The sequence below is a fragment of the Vanessa cardui genome, chromosome 22, assembly GCF_905220365.1.
Source record: "Vanessa cardui chromosome 22, ilVanCard2.1, whole genome shotgun sequence".
Classification (NCBI taxonomy): Eukaryota; Metazoa; Arthropoda; class Insecta; order Lepidoptera; family Nymphalidae; genus Vanessa; species Vanessa cardui.
Window position 1 is genome coordinate 10,324,462 of NC_061144.1, and position 17,644 is coordinate 10,342,105.

The following is a 17,644-nucleotide window of genomic DNA, read 5'->3' on the forward strand; positions in this document are numbered from 1 at the left end:
ATTCCACTTCCACTTACGAAAAGCTGGAGTCATGCCTACTCCGAAAGTATTAAAAAAATGTATGTGTTGAATTGTCAGGTCTATGAGTCAGTGTCTTCATTACATAGTTTAAAGAAAATTGGCTTACTTGTCTTTTCTTTATGTATTCTTAGATATTTAAAATTACGCAACGGATTTTGATGTGGATTTTTTTATTAGATAGAGTGACTCGAGACGAAGATCTTTGTATATATAATAAAAAACAGTCATAATTTTAGATATAGTATACAGTTTAGTATCAGTGTAGCACCCGTGCCACGTTAAAGTATAAGCCACTTCATACATATCTAATGCATAACAAACCATGGAGTAAAGTTATGTCCCTTGCTCCGTTAATTACACTTGTATAGTCCCCATTGAAAATAGAACTGAACAATAAAGAGTATAATCCACTCAGCTAAGCCTGCAAAAGTATCAGTGTGTTAATGAAAATAGTATTGCATAAAAACTCTTTGCATAAAAACTTTTTCAACGTTGCTAATGAATAACATATATAATCAACATTATTCCAATACTTTAATTATCAAAGTTTTTCTTATTAATTTAATCTAGTTTAAAAAATTAAATACTAGTTTATGTGTGCGATTGAATGTCATTTTAATTTCATAACAGTTAGTACATAGCTATAATTATGAATGTAATTTATTTTACTTAGACATTCTCATTACTACACATTATAGCGTCAATGAAATAAAATTTATTTTATTAGCACCAGATGATAACAAACACATAACTCAAGATGGATTCCGGATATTGATATTAACAAATAATTGAGAGTTTCACCTAAAAAAAAGTAATATTTTTGAGTAGGTGTCGCCCATATAATACAGGAATACTTAGTAACAAAGGCGTAATATATTTGATTATATAAATATTATACTAAGTGTTTCTTGATACCTATGAAATGAGTAATACAATAACAACAATCATTGTTATAATACAATAATATTACTTAAAGCAATACAATAACAACAATCATTGTCGTTATTGTATTGCCTTAAGATCATCATGTTATATAATTTTATCAATTCTTTATATAATTAATTTCTCCTTGTTCTTCTTGTTTTTTTGTGTAACTAAATGAACTAGGGTTATAACATCTTAGATTATAATATAGTTGATGATTTAATGATGTAAGGAATAGTTGAAAAGTTAATTTAAATTTACTGATTAAATTGTTATCGGTTATGATAATAATTTGTTTTTAACAAGGGTTCCTTTGTTGTATAATTATAAACTAAATTTTACTAATGTGATTAATACTCACAGCAGTCACCAGAAGCACTAGAAGGAGAAAGAAGATCCTTGCCGCCATTTTGTCAAAAATTTATTGACGGTTTCATATTCTCCTTTCACGACATATCAACCTGAAACAAAATACAATAATCATTAGCTTTATTTTGAAAAAAAAAACCAAATCGTTTGAGAAAAGCATATTGATGACAAATGACATAAGTATTAACTATTGAAAATCATTATTGTAAATTGGCATGTTTCAATCAGTTTATGTTGTTATATGTTCATGGATTAGTGAGTTTGCGACCTGATGTGAAATTGTAAGTATGCTGCTCTTAGACATTGGTGTTGAAAGAGTTATTAAAAATCAACGCCAGTGCGTCACCAATCTTATGAAATACTATTTAATATGCCTCATTTCTAAAGGTACAATGGCTCACTCAAATTACAAATCGAAACAACAATACATACGTATTGCATTTTGTCGGTAGAGTATATAATAAGTGGGTTGCGAGATGTGCTTGCACAAAAACCAACCACCCCAAGTTCATTTAATTAATGTTATATCTCATTTAAAATATATATATTTCTAAATTTCTCTTGATTCCATTGGAATAAGTAATACATTAACAACAATAATTGTTGCTGTTGTTATGCAACTGTGATCGCTAATGACCTTAGATGTTAAAAAGTGACTTAAAATAAATAAATTTAAAAAAATGCAAACAAAATCGGGAAACGACTAGTAAAGCTATAAACACAAAGATTGTTTAGTTATTTTAGACTATATTTTTATAAAATGAACTAAACAAAATATTTATTCTGTTGATTGATTAATAAAATTTTGTTTTGTACGAAATCAATTTAAAGGTTGCCGATATTACATTACTTGGTGATCAATTAGGATATTTTTGCCGCTTGCTAAAAGGAACTCAAATTACTTTGATTGCTTTCAAAATATATTTTGGAGCTCACCAATATCGTATAAATTACTTGATCTTCAGAATGCCTGTTAATGTGTGTGTGTGTGTGTGTGTGTGTGTGTGTGTGTGTGTGTGTGTGTGCGTGTTTGTGTGTGTGTGTTTGTATGTGTGTGTGTGTGTGTGTGCGTGTGTGTGTGTGTGTGTGTGTGTGTGTGTGTGTGTGTGTGTGTGTTTATTGTATGTTTATATGTAAGATAGAATATATACTAATATTATAAGTGTGAAAGTAACTCTTTCGCTGTCAAATCAATGAACCGAATTTGACAAAATTTGAGTAATTTCAGTAGTTCGTAGTCCAATTGTTTTCTATCGTTCAATTGTTTGCTAATGACAGCTCAATCATATTAAACATAAGAAATAGTGTTACATGCCAGTATTAAATGCTATGCCGTATAAAATAATATTATATACAGTTTTACAAATTATTGATCAATTAAATACAATAATAATAGTATAATAAAGTAAATTCAATAGCCCCTGCTATATTCATAATATGCAATAGTAATGTGATATAAATTATGATATTGAATCAAATGTCATAAAATCGTATTGAATGCTAAGGTTAGTCTCGTAACATTTGCTATGAAGCAAGCTTGAAATCCAAGGAAGGACAATGTTTTTTTTTTTCGACACATATAACGCGAGCGAATCCGCGGGCATAAACTAGTATCAATATAATAATAAAAAAGAAATACAAAATTGTTAATTCATTTATTAACTGGAAACTATAACTTAAAAAAAAACAAGCATTAAGGGCACTCTTTATTCTTAGTAACGAAAATTAACGTTTTGTGCAAAAATAAAGAATCAAAAGCGTATATTTTTCTAATAAGGTTTTACATTAACGCAAACGTTCCAATTTTCGTTTACGTTTTATATTAAGAGCTACTGTAAGAAATGTTATAATCGCCGCAAACGCGAGTAAAAGAGATTCATTCATTGTAATAAATAAAGAATATACGCATCAAAATAATGTTTCTTCATAAGTTTTCAACATAACACGAACGTTACTACTCATTCCGAGTTTTTACAGAATAGACCAGTTGTACAACCATGTCGAAACTCACAAATAATGTTACAGGCATTTCTCATCTATACATATAATAAAATTGGAGTGTCTGTTTGTAATAATAAAACAGCCCTTTTTTGACTCACTGTCTGTATACACGGTATATATACCAAAAATATTTTTTTACAACTTTTGTCTGTCTGTCTGTTTGTTCCGGCTTATGTCTTGAACGGCTGGACCAATTTTGACGGGACTTTCACTGGCAGATAGCTGATATAATAAGGACTAACTTAAGCTACATTATTTTTTTTTATTCAAATGCGTACAAGGTCGAGGGCACAGCTAGTTTTTAATATAATAAACGCGCAAAACATTTCAGCCAAGTTCATAAACAATTGATATATTGATAGATTATTAATACAAGTATTTTGTCGACTCGTATTTCTACCTCATTGTGTGTTTGAACTTATCTAAAACAAAGTCCCCCGGCCTCGTCTGTCTGCCTGTATGTTCGCGATAATCTCCAAAACTACTGAACGGGTTTTCAGGCAGAATTTCTATGAAATTTGTCACATGCAGGTTTCCTCACGATGTTTTCCTTCACCGCTGAGCACGAGATAAATTATAAAGACAAATTAAGCAAATGAATCAGCAGTGCTTGCCTGGGTTTGAACCCGCAATCATCGGTTAAGATGCACGCGTTCTAACCACTGGGCCATCTCTGCTCTGCTGTTGTACATCCATGTCGAAAATTTCAATAAATGTTACAGACATTTCTTGTTTCTGCTATAATGAACGCACACAACAGTTCACGTCAGCCCAGTTCAACAATCGGTAAGTTTCAACTACATTACCGACTGGTATTTCTACCTCAGTGTACTTTTGAACATAATTCAATATTCAAGTTAATTTTGGAGAGTCAGATTAGTTCAGTCAGATACTTAAAGATTTATTGAATATCATATTTTCAAACACGACCTTGAATAATTCCTGAAATATGATTCTGAATTGTAGAACAACCTTGCGCTTTTTGTTATTACCCATTGCATCACTTTCTTAACTTTACATCACCTAACTTCATAATTAGTTTTCGCCCGGCTTTGCTTGCGATTTAGGGGTTGGTTTTCAGGTATTAATCATACAATATATTTATAAAATGAAACATATCTGTTATTCTGATATAAACGCTATGTTATTGTAAAAAATCATTAATAAACATTCAGTACATTTGGCGTGAAAGAGTATAAGTAACATCCATAAATACATATAAAAAAGAGTTATTTATAAATTACTAGATACTAAAAAATGGTAGCACACAAATCATGACCGCGTGAAATGAAGGCAATTAATACTATTTCAACCACATGTAACCAAAATTCTTTGTTGTGCTCTTGTGCTTGAACTGATGACACTGAAGTTGGTGACAAATAAATCAATAATGTTAAGAAAATTATATGTGACACAGGAGATATGAGATGAAATCAACTTCATTCTCTCACAAATATAAATACACTAGCGACCCGACCCGGCTTCGCACGGATGCAATGCTGGTACTGATACAGATAATATCTAAATTATCAGTGTTTCTTTACTATATTTTCTACGTATTATGTACAAAAACCTTCTTCAAGCATCAATCTATCTATTAGAAATAACTGGATCGGAATACTTAGCATACATATAGACAGCTTTAAGCGACTTTGTTTTATACTATGTAATGATAATGATTAAGTTACCAGATTTTTTTATTAAATAGGCTGGCAAACGGATAACAAATTGGCAAGTGGCCATTGCCTTTACACATAAGCGCTCTAAGAAATCATAAACTTATAACACCATTGCGCCATTAACTACCACAAATTAAGATTTTCCCTTGTATTTACATAGCATATACACATACTGTCTGTGTGTTAAACTAAATCATTAGAAATAGTAGTAAAGTGAAATATATATTTGATAGCAGAGCGTATAAATTTTAACATATTTGAATAACGTTGGATAACGGAGTCAAACAGTCATTTATCAAGAGCGACATGTAGCCGTTATCAACTCAATGCAGTCGCGTTTAAAAAAACTGAATTATTAAAACAATAATATTAGTTACCTTTATTTTTCTTTACTTATACTTTTTATAGTAAAATTCTTTAATAAATAAGTACTAGACAACATCAAATGCATTACTATGATCTCAATGTAAGTAGCTAAAGCACTTGTGTTATGGAAAATCGAAGTAACATCGGTACCACAGAGAAGACCCAAGACAACATAGAAAACTAATGATTTTTCTACTCGACTCGGCCTGGAATTAAATCTGGGACCTCGGAGTGGCGTAACCATGACAACCGGTGTACACACTACTCGACCACGGATGTTGTCAATATCGGATGTGAATTTTTATTTATTATACTTAAGCTAAAAGTTTATCCTGTATCGAACGGAAGAGTGACTGGAGTGACTAGGATAAATTTTATTTCGGAAAAACTCCTGATACTCTAAATTCTTGCTTGTCTGGTATAAATGTGTTCGTTGAAGAAGGCATGCCCCTCCATCTTAAATCATTGGCTTGCACTGACAAATTTAATTTTATTCCCATTTTTTGCCGTCTTTATCTACTTTTTTTTATGATATCGGTAAGTTAACTGGCAAATGAGCCCCCTAATGGTAAATGGTCATCATCGCCCATAGACAATAGGCAATGTGAGAAATATTAACCATTTCTTGCATCGCCAATGCGCCACCAATATTGGGACCAAAGATGTTATATCCATTGTACATGTAATTACTCCATCTTACTCATTTTTCAAATGGAAACACATCAAGAATAAGTATTGCTGTTGATGTGTGCGTGATACCTATCTCACACACACTAAGACCTCTTGTAAAAGAACGCTATAGATTGGCATGGATGGGCGCGCCTTCGTGAGTGAATACATCTATAGAATTTTTTTTTTCGACTACAGAATTGGTATAGTTTTTGCAGAGATATAGTTTTTGGCAAGAGAATGGCATAGATTATTTTTTATGACAAAAAAAAGTTAAAGTAACGGCCAAAACTGATATTCAATATTTTATTGTTCACGCCCAATCCCTTTATGCGGCGTATTTATAGTGAAGGCTAATATTTACATAGCGCGATCTATCACGAAAGTTCGGCGGGTAATATTTCACTGTAACAAATACGCCGTTTCGTTACGTAACACAATATTTGAAACTTTTTTTATTACGCATCGCAAATAGCGTTATTTTTTATACTTCTACATAAAGTTGTTGTTATCTTTTAAATGTATTACACGAATTATCCAATTTATTTGCTCTGTAATAAGATTTGTTTTGACTTCTGTCTATAACTACTCATGATATGTATATACTTGTTGACTTCCAGGCAGGAAATATTACATACACATGTAATTGTATTTAACTACTGTATTCTTCGATGTTGGAAAAGAGCAACTACTGAGTTTCTTGCCGGTTCTTCTCGGTAGAATTTACTTTCCGAACCGGTGGTAGCTTCACTTAATTGTAAAATGACGATTCAAAAGTGCTTGTAAAAGCCTACTTGAATAAAGTTGATTTTGATTTGATTTTGTGTTTTTGATTTTAAGTATTCTTGCATTACCAACGCGTTACGGAGTATAGTTTGCTCACAGGTTTTGCAGAAGATATTATAGTAGTGTCAGCATTTTATAAAACTGGTAAACAATTTTCTCGATAGAAAAATCTATTTACTTCGGAATTTGCCACTTAAATAATAAACAATCAATTTCAATACGCATACAACTCAATTACTTTATAACCGTGGAATTTACAATGAGGATAAAGTTGTCGTGCATAACATAAAAATAAAATGAGACAACATCACAAACATTACTATGATCTCAATGTAAGTAGCTAAAGCACTTGTGTTATGGAAAATCAAAAGAAACGACGGTACCACAAATACCCAGACCCAAGATAACATAGAAAACTAATGATAATCTACATTGACTCGGCCGGGAATCGAACCCGGGACCTCGGAGTGGTGTACCCATGAAAACCGGTGTACACACCACTCGACCACGGAGGTCGTCAATATGTGAAGAATAGTTAATACTTGTACTATCATTGTATTTTTTGCTACGTTTCGATGCCAGGCACCATCATAAAATTCCATTCAAAAGCCATTACATACATAACCATAAAGAAACATACTTGGACTTGTTTGCAAAGATCATTTGGCTCCAACAGTGATAATAAACTGTGAAAAATATTTCATATAAAACCACACCCCACTTACCATTGTTTTTATATCTGGTAAATGGATGGTTTACATCAAGAACACGTCACCCACAGGAGTCAGTTATTTGTCTTATGATGATTGTCATTGGTCTAAAACAAACGATGACGTTATAGGCGACCAATTACAGATCAGCGTTTTAATTAGATTGGTAAATCTAAATAATGTCAACGAGATTTACGTTCAATTTAATCCCGTAATAATAAGAACATGTGAGTAATAATATATGATGATTGTCGAAAGACCCACCTGTGAGACATTTATGGGTTACCTTAATCCTCAACCATGCCAATTTAAAAGACCCCATATTATGAGCCTCAACAAAGCAGTGCTTTACTTTTAATTTTGAATCTGTCTTTAAATCGAAAGTAAATGATTTGACTTTATTCAAAATCAAGAATCATTTATACATATACCAGTCATGTCTGGTTTTTCAGTGTTTATTTCAGGTTGTGAGTACAAAAATATGTATATACATACTGAAATTCTATTATTACTAATAAAAAGTAGTTAGGAAGTATATCCATTACAAACATATTTATTATATAATATATAAATGTTATATACTGATTATGATCATCGGCACGTCAGACAAACTCAAATGAGACCAGTCAACTACGTACGTAAGACATATTATATAAATATATCTCTCCAATTTCCTAAAAAGCTTTCCAACGCACGAGTTAATGCACTTCCAACAACCATCGGGACAAGAACTAAGAATTTCGACAGAAAAAAGCAATACCGGTGTAACTACAGGCACAAGGGACATAACATCTTAGTTCCCAAGGTTGGTGGCACATTGACGATGTAAGGAATACTTAATATTTCTTACAGCTTCATTGTCTATGGGTGATGGTGACCACTTACCTTTAGGTGACCTATATGCTCGTCCGCCAACCTATACCATAAAAAAAACAATAACGTTAATCGTCCCGACATTGGGTTTAAACCCAGGATTTACGGAATACTTAGTTACTATACCAACAGTGGTGTGTCCCATTAACAATATAGCGTGCGTTTCATAGCGTGTAACATTTCCTTCGTAACTATATTAGCTGGATTATTCGACGCTACAACGTTCCTCATGTATAATTCCAAACGCTATACTTGGAAACTTCTGAATTTTTAACACTAAGTGAGCCTCGTCTATATCCAAAGAGCGTGATTGAATGCCTGATTGATGGATATTTTTACGAAATTTATTCATTAAATTCGTGAAATTCTCTAAATTACATTCCTTCTGATTGAACGTTTTAAATAAATCATTGAAATCAGAATGTCAAGTGTAATTTATACTTTCTTATTATTGGGAATTAGAACATGATACTTTTTTTGTATTTCGCTGATCTTGTACCGATTTTATAAAAGTATGGTTTCAGACCACGATTAAAAATATATGTCAGTTTTTCTTTGAAAGTTATTTAATCTTTATTAATATTACAAAAAAGTGAAAGTAACTTTGTCTGTCTATCGCTTTTCCACGACCAAACCGCTGAACCAATTTTGATGAAATTTGGTATGAAGGACACTTGGACTTCTAGGCTACCTTTTTTCCTAGCACATGACAACCAACGATCTAAAGTACGGCTACTAGTAACAGATATTTTAATAACAGTAGGCGGGTGAGTGGTCACCATCTCGTAAACCAACCTTGAGTGTTAAGATGATAGTTACACTGGCTCACCCTCCAAACGTAATAGCATATATTGCTTATTAAAATATCTGTTTTCTCACTTCGTCGTTGGGGTTGCAATAGCAGAGCGATTCAAATTCCGAGTGTTTACTCTCTCGTGATCAGCTCATCGGATTATAACAATGCACTTATCATTATTACATTTTTGCACTATAATATAACCTGCATGGTTAACTAGTTTAAACTTGTCTACTGGCAAAAGCGCTGTAGCTGAAAACCGTCCAAAAGTATTACTTTTTATTATTTGTTAGTATGATTTAATTAATCATATTTTTAGTATCTATCTTATTTCAGAGTCTATCAAGTTATTTATTGATATAATTTATGCTTTATTTCTTGGTTATTGAACAGAAAGAATCAAACACTCATTGAAAAATATACCATATGTGAAACTGCGAATTCGCAGTTCCATTTTTGAATATTTCAGTATGACAGCTCCAGTATCCGCCATTTTGAATATTTGAACGTCACGCGCGGTTCTAACGATCGCTGATCATTTTAGGCATTTGTTTTAAAAAAGGCGATTAAACAGAAAACTTTTTTGGAATGGAACATTATTTTATTAATGAAATTTCGATACCTCTTCGAAGTATAAAGATCAGAGGAAATTTAAGTAAGTATAATGTTTCTGTTTTAATCAAGACTTTAATTTTGAAAATTAAGTAAAATGATGAAAGTGATGTACGAAATATAAATGTGTCATCATTTCACACAGAAGATGTCCAGAAGACTGCTGGACAAAACCCTCCTTTAAGAATCTCCGCAATATCCGGTCTTACTACAACGACATCCACTGGCTTACCGCGACGCTAACTATATCGTCAATCCACTTATTCCGGCATGTCCAAGCTACGTTTTCCGTTTCTACGTCACCACTAGATAATTCTCCAACTGACAGTCAGTTTGGATATTCTTCGGACAAGTAGGTAATTATGTTGTATCCTCTATATTGAAAACGCAACAACTTGGAACATAAATTAAAAAAAAAAAAAAACAAACTAAATTTGAAAATCGAATTTTAGTGCAAATTTTCTATACGTACCGTCAGAGTGAAATAAATATCTCGCGATAAGATGTCACTTCACGTACATTTTAACCAATCATATTGATTTATTATTTCAATGTGTACTGTTTGTTTAAAAAATGGCAGAACTCGATCTGATGGATTCTATATTCGAAAATTTCAATATGTCAGCAAGGAGGTTTAACAGAAGTCACGCGAGGTTTATTTAAATCAATATATTGTTACGTGAACGTGAACTGTAACGAGTTTTACTTTTATTAATATTTTTGTAAAATGAATAGAATACAACTATAGAATTACAATCGTCTGTTTGACCCTTAACTTCCCATGGGGACGTTTATGCATCATTAGTAAATATTTCATAGGGGCGAGCCCCACACGGTACTTTCCGCTTGACATTGTCCATGAGGTCCATAAGCAAAGCTTCCCACCTATTTTAAATTATATATATTTACATAATTAGAAGGTGCTTTATTCATCATCATCATTAGTTTTCTATGCCGTCTTGGGTCTGGGCGTTTGCGGTACCTTCGTTATTTCTGATTTTCCATAACACATGTGCTTCAGCTACTTACATTGGGGTCAGAGTAATGTTTGTGATGTTGTCCAATATTTATATTTATTTTATTTATTTAAATACATGACCTCTTATTAGAAGCCCATATTCGTCCACTACTGGTCATATGCCTCACCAAGTGCACGCCACTCTGATCTTTCTTCGGCTACTCGCATCCAACTACTGCCAGCCATCTTGCGTAAATAGTCATCCCACCGTGCCTGAAGACGTCCTACACTACGTTTGCCGAGACTGGTCTCCACTTTAGAACACGTTTTCCCCAACGGTTATCGGTTCTACGACAAATATGGCCGGCGCACTGGCTCTTCAGCTTACTAATCTGGTTGCGTTTGTCAATGACTTTACATAATTATAATGTACATTATTGTCTAATTGAAATCATGAATACGAAAGCTTGGAAAGTTTGAAATGGCTTAACTAATCCAAATATACATAATTTGGCACAGTGATAGATTATAGTAATGTAAAAGCCGCGCCGAAAACGGCTATATAAAGAACAGCTCTTCTATTTCGTAATATCTTACATAGCTCTTGAAATTTTGACAGCTGATTTAGTTGATCCTCTATTTTGATACTTATATCTTTATAATTATTATGTTCAATATCGCACACCACTGTTTGACATTTCAATATCTGCGCTGAATAACGAGTTTTTTTCTTAGAGTACAGCTTTACTGATTTAAAAAATACGGACTAGCAAGCGGTTGATTTATGTTCCTTCAAAATTTGTTCCGTACTGTATAGTGAGGCATATCGCTTAGATACCGCTGGATAAATTCTAATTAATGATCAAACTGTAAATATTTAGCATTCAGGTTAATGCATGGTTTTATTTAACTTATAATGTTTGTCAATTCGTTCAAACTAGAATCATTTCTTCTTATTTACTTGGTCGTAACGAGCATGAACATAGCATCTTAGTTCCCAATGATAATGGAACATTGGTTATATAAAACGCGATCAAAGTTTTGAACGGCCCCAATATCTGCCTACTGATGACATAAAAAGCTTCAATTTTACACGTTCGTTCAGCCCCGACTAGTACGCATGCGTAACTTTTCGTTTGTTCAAACGATTTAAATTTTTAAATTTCGAACACTAGGATATGTTTTGTTTTGATTTAATGTCATTAAACTAACGACGTCTGTCCGCACGATTTACATTTGGTTTTTTTTTCAGCCAACGCCGCTCTATACGTGGCCAGTAACTTTTTTTCGCTCCCTTAAATTAATTATTTCTTAAATCAGAGCTACATTGATTGCTATCAATTATTATTGATTGCTATAATATATCATTCTTTCTTTTTCTACACATCTACGACTAGACCTCTTCAAAATGATTATTATCATTTTTTTACGTGTAGCTATCGTCCTATAATCACTGGGACAAAAATCACTTCACGCTATTATTATATAAGATGACAATACAATGCATATATATAAATAGGGAAGTAAATAGGTTCTGTGTCCTACACTACTACTCTCTACTTCTCTATTGTGAGCGTGTACAATGTACATATACTTAACAGAGGCCTTTGATGTAAGATATCTGAATATAGATCTAGATGTTCTCTTGTCGAGAAACGATTGCCTGAATTCGGTGTAAGTGTACGGAATCAATAGTTCAAGTGATTCTTTCCAATCGCTGGTACGATGGCGAAGTTTGTCAAGTTTCAGAACGAACAAACAACGACGAGTGGTATTTCTAACTTCCACTCGTATCCTTATTTTGATTGATGTTTATTTGTTTCTCACAATTGGAAACACTCGAAACAGAAATACACGAACAGACATTTTTTTTTCTTAACCCAACTTGAACAGGAGTGTTATTTTTACGCTATTATTACTAATATCATAGTTTTCATAGTATCACGATTTCAAGATAACACAAAAATGTAAAAAAATATATGTGAAAAGCCTATTTGTATAGCTTCGGTTCGAAATGTTAATTCTGCTTCGAAAAACTGCCTTGAAATAGAAAATTCAGCAGTTTCTTCGTAAATCAATCCATAGCTATTGTATTACTAATAATATCGGTAATTTGATAATAATTATCAATGCTTCTGTATTATTAATATTATAAAAATAAGGGCATTGTTTGTTTATGTGTGTTAGATTTGGAAAGTTATTTCAGTGTTGGATAGTCCATTTATCAAGGAAGGTTAGAGATTATATAGAAATATATGTATGTACAGAATCTTTAATACAGCCAAACGAAGTCCAGACGATGTAATAAAATCACAAAAAATGTTGTAATATATAACATCTCTTCTAAAATATCTTCTTTTTTTTCAAACAAAATTACTCATGTAGAAACACGAAAAAAAATATTTTTTAAGTTGTATAGGAAATCAATTTTATCAGTTTATTAGATCAAGGGAGGAAATTTAATAAGCTTAATTGTAAACTCACCTCAAATCGATACACAAACGATACGCTATACAAAATATTATTACTGCACAATCTGTTGGTACCGAAATAAAGAGGTCTGATCCAACAGTCACTACTCTATTTCTTCAAAATCATATAAACTATTGTAACTTCACAAATTGTAAGATTTCCCGACAAAATAATAGATGGCAGCACTTATCATTTAAATCGCATATAATGTTTGTGTCACACTAACTATGCGAATATTATGTTCACTTATACTCAAATTAATAAATAACTTCAATAGGTCTAGTAAAATGGTTTCAATAGTCTTTAGATTCTTAAGTAGTGAACGATATATTTCGGTATTCAAATTGGTCCATCGAGCCGGATTAATTTAGACCAGAGAGGAACGACCTATCTTGCGAACGTAACTTTTATTGTGATAAAAAACCCATAAAGCGCCAAACCGATAAGAATATCGTTACATTATTATATTCATAATAATCTCGTTTAACCCCTCGTACTTGAACAATGACTTATCATTTTAGATAACACTTTATCAAGACAAATAAAATATGCAAAAATGATACACGGAAATCCACTAAAACTGTTTAAATACATTTATGTGCTGGAGATATTCGCATTTTCCTTAAACTAACAAAAGGTTATTTATTTATTTTATTTACAACATCCACGGGCTCATAGTTGCCCGTGACTTAATTATTTTTTACTTTTATATGTTTTGACGCTCTATAATTTAAATTTTGATCAAACTCAAACTTTGCTAGATTTCAAGCTTGTCGCCTTCTTGGAAGACGCGGTCCACATTGTCTTTTTTAATTTTAAAATAATATACAATAAATACTCTATAAGTAATTATTTTAATCCTATTAACTGCAATCCAGTGGACTCTGCTCCGCACTCGAACAAAAATAACAAGGTCATTTGAAGTAACAGTAACGGTTAATCTAATTATTTCACTCCTAGACTTCACACTCTTCATGTAAAAAAGGACTCATGCCTTGGTAGAAGAGTCGTGTTTGGTAAAAGCTTACTCCACAAAGCGACTCCAATATGAATGGAAACACATTTGTTATAATTTTATCCAAAAGGACTTACCCAGGTATGGATTCATAATCTTCGAGTCACATTTTAGTGATCTTACTAACAAACCATCTCCATGTAAAAACTCCGTTGTAACGAATGAATGCGGGCATCGTAGTGGGCAAAAGCTAGTTGTTTATTAATATGATAAATAGTAATCTACACATAAAATCCATTAAATTACACGGGCTCATATCGGCGAATTAGTCGTTGTTTTGAAAAATCGATACTATTCTGCGGTTTGAAATATGTAACTTCTTTTGGACATTAATGATTGTTTTAGGTCGTAATCGGCAACTGAGTTTCTACGCAAAATGCTACATGTCGCCTAGTAGTACGAGGGAGCTTAATTCGTCGACATGATCTCTTTAAATAAAATCGCTGATCACCTAACCATCAGACTATGTCAGGGAATCGTGTATCGTATAGACTCCTGTGCAGAATATCAAAAATAATGTTAGTGATTGCGTGTTATCGTTAATAGCTTTTGAAGTAGTTTTCTATTGTACCAGATTAATGGGTAAGTGTAAGAGCTCCAATAATATAGTTTTATTTGATTTTGACAATATAATCGAATATAGTTTTAGTACATGGAATACAACTATTGTTTTTGATTTCATGGGCGTTTTTGGGGGAAGGCCGAATTGTACGGTGCGATGGCAAATAACAAAGACCTATCAAAAATAGTTAGTACTGCATTTTAAGCGCGATCTTATCTAATTTAATTATTTTACTTCATATTTTTTGTATTAGTATATTCGTGTAATAACTTTGAATTTACACTCCTGCTTATCTTTATTTTATCTTAGTTTAATGCGTTCTCGTTAAGCATGAGGTTTCACTTTTAACTTTAGTATTACAACTTTCGATCGCAATATCCTTAAGTGAGGACTGAAATTTTTCTTCTTATTTTCTTTAGATAGTACGAAATCATCTCGAGCAGTTATGATTTTTTTATGGAATGCTTGATAGTATGTTTTGTAAAATCTTGGAAACTGAATTGAAGTCACTTTCTCTTTAATTATGTGGCTGAAACTTTATATGTTTGTTCAATCCTATGTCGAAACATTTATGTCATCATCATCATCAGCCTTTTGCTGTCCACTGTTTACATAGGCCTCCCGCAGAGCGCTCCACGCCGCTCGGTTCTCTGCCTTCCTCATCCAGCCTCCACCGACGATCCTGCGAATGTCGTCGGACCAGTGGGTCGGATATCGTCCTACATTACGCTAACCGAGCATTTATGTTATAAACGTATATTACAGTTGAATTAAATACATATAGTATAATTGTATTTAACTAACATAACTTTATACTTTAAATTTTGAAATAAAGTGACTGAGTTTTATGCTGGTTCTTATGTGTAGCATAACTATATATAGCATATTTTGTAAAATGCCCATTAAAAGTGCTTGTAAAGGCCTACTAAAATAAAACTTATTTTGCTCATAATTAGCTAGCGTATATAAGGAATTTAAAAGCATTACATTATATCAACACTACAAAATGACAAATCAAAAGTTCTTTTATGAGCCTATTCGAAAAAAGAATATTTTTAAATTCGATTTTAAAAAAAGTTTTTTTTTATATAACCTATGTTAAAATCAAATATTGATACAAAAGTTACAATAAAACGTTTTGAAATCCGAACCACAATATCAGAATATCGGTTTTAACGATTCACTCTAACATAACCGTTATCGTACATTTGCATTAAATAATATTGAAATGGCAATTCTAATTGCCTTTACCGGCTCAGTGTGATCGGGCCATTACAATAGCGAAATTTGAAATCATTGTGTATGAGCGATATTTCAGTAGCTTACAAACTATTATATAGTGTTTCGCTTATTAACTTATGTGTTTTGTTTGTTTGAATTGTAATAATAGTTTTTAATGGCCTCGCTTGTTAGTATAGTGGCATTTCCCAATTGCATTAGATAAAAAAATATATTTATTCATAATAATTAATTTATTTACATATAAGTAAAAATTAAAAATATAATATACAATTCATAACCGCGTGTAATTGTGGAAAGAATGCTAGCAGCATTTCCTCGTTGAATCGCAATTCCGATCCTCTGGGTGATAAAATAATTAATCGCTATGATTAATTAAGAAAAAAAAAGTACAAAGTTCATACCGCGAACGCATTCCAATATAGAAAACATAATCTATACCAATCTTATGAGAAGGAAAAAAATGATTATTTGTATGTATAAAAGACAAGTAATTAATTTTTTTTTTTTAAAACAGCTACATTATTTCTGAGTGCTCTATAGGTTAGGAGTATACATACAACATTTCCTGTATTAATAATTTGCATCCGTGTAATTCGGGGTAGATTGCTAGTATTGAATATAATAGTTACTAGCGGCCCGGCTTCGCACGGATGGACATAGGTTTTTTTTATTTATTTTTTCTTGTCCTTGTTTTTGTGTTTCCTTGAGGAAAAGACCAACGCTCTTTTTGCCTTACATGACAACCAACACCCTAAAACACGAATAACGCCGCGGGCGAAAGCTAGTACTAAATAAAAGTAAGATATCGCACTGTGAAGACAAACATGATATATCATCAACATAATCGTTAATCAGATATTTTCAAACAAACGGTTTCGTCCCAATAATTCACAAAATGTGTTTGACTTTAAACAATACACGCCGGATGACCAATCAAAACGCTGGAACGCAGCCAAACTGTAGCGCCATCTGTTATCGAATAGCTACGATTGATATAATAATGTGCAAGGACGTGTAGGACACATAATTACTGGTTGATACACTAATTGACTTGTATGTGTGTATCCTCATGAGGTTAACGTGATAAACTCATTTACCGTTTTACTTACTAAATTAAACAAAACCAGTTTTAGAATATTCAATAACTAGTTTTCGCACGAAGCTTTGCTCATGTCTATATGGGATGGGAGGTGTCAGGTACTCTATGTCCTGTATCTCTGTTTAGTTAAGACGTAGAAGCGTAACAGACAAAGAAACTTACTTTCCCATTTCTGATGTTAAGATTTTATTCAACGGACAAAAAATAGATCACGAGCGTCAATGAACTTGTAAGATTAAGTGAAGCAGCTAAGCGAAATAGGAACAAAATCAAAAGCGAATACTGCATCCCGAGATTATGAAACGACGCCTTTTGTTAATACATATATCAAAAATAAAAAATTAAGTCACAGTGACAGTTTTCGCCCGCGGCTTCCCTTGCGATTTGGGGTTTGGTTGTCATAAGTTCGGCAAAAAAAGTAGTCTACGTCCTTTTTTGGAGTTCAAGTCTACTTCGTACCAAATTTCATCAAATTCGTTTCAGGGTTTGT

At 32.5% G+C, this 17,644-nt stretch overlaps 1 protein-coding gene across 6 annotated transcripts in view; it reads right to left on the reverse strand.

The window, feature by feature from the left end:
• Window positions 1-17,644, reverse strand: part of LOC124539275 (protein madd-4) — a 446,643-nt gene that overhangs the window by 180,554 nt on the left and 248,445 nt on the right. For all 6 annotated transcript variants that reach the window (XM_047116602.1, XM_047116606.1, XM_047116605.1 and 3 more), the window contains exon 4: window positions 1,307-1,406. In XM_047116602.1, coding sequence (XP_046972558.1) covers window positions 1,307-1,354 — 48 coding nt within the window. In that variant the 5' untranslated portion in view covers window positions 1,355-1,406. The remainder of the gene's footprint in view (window positions 1-1,306; window positions 1,407-17,644) is intronic.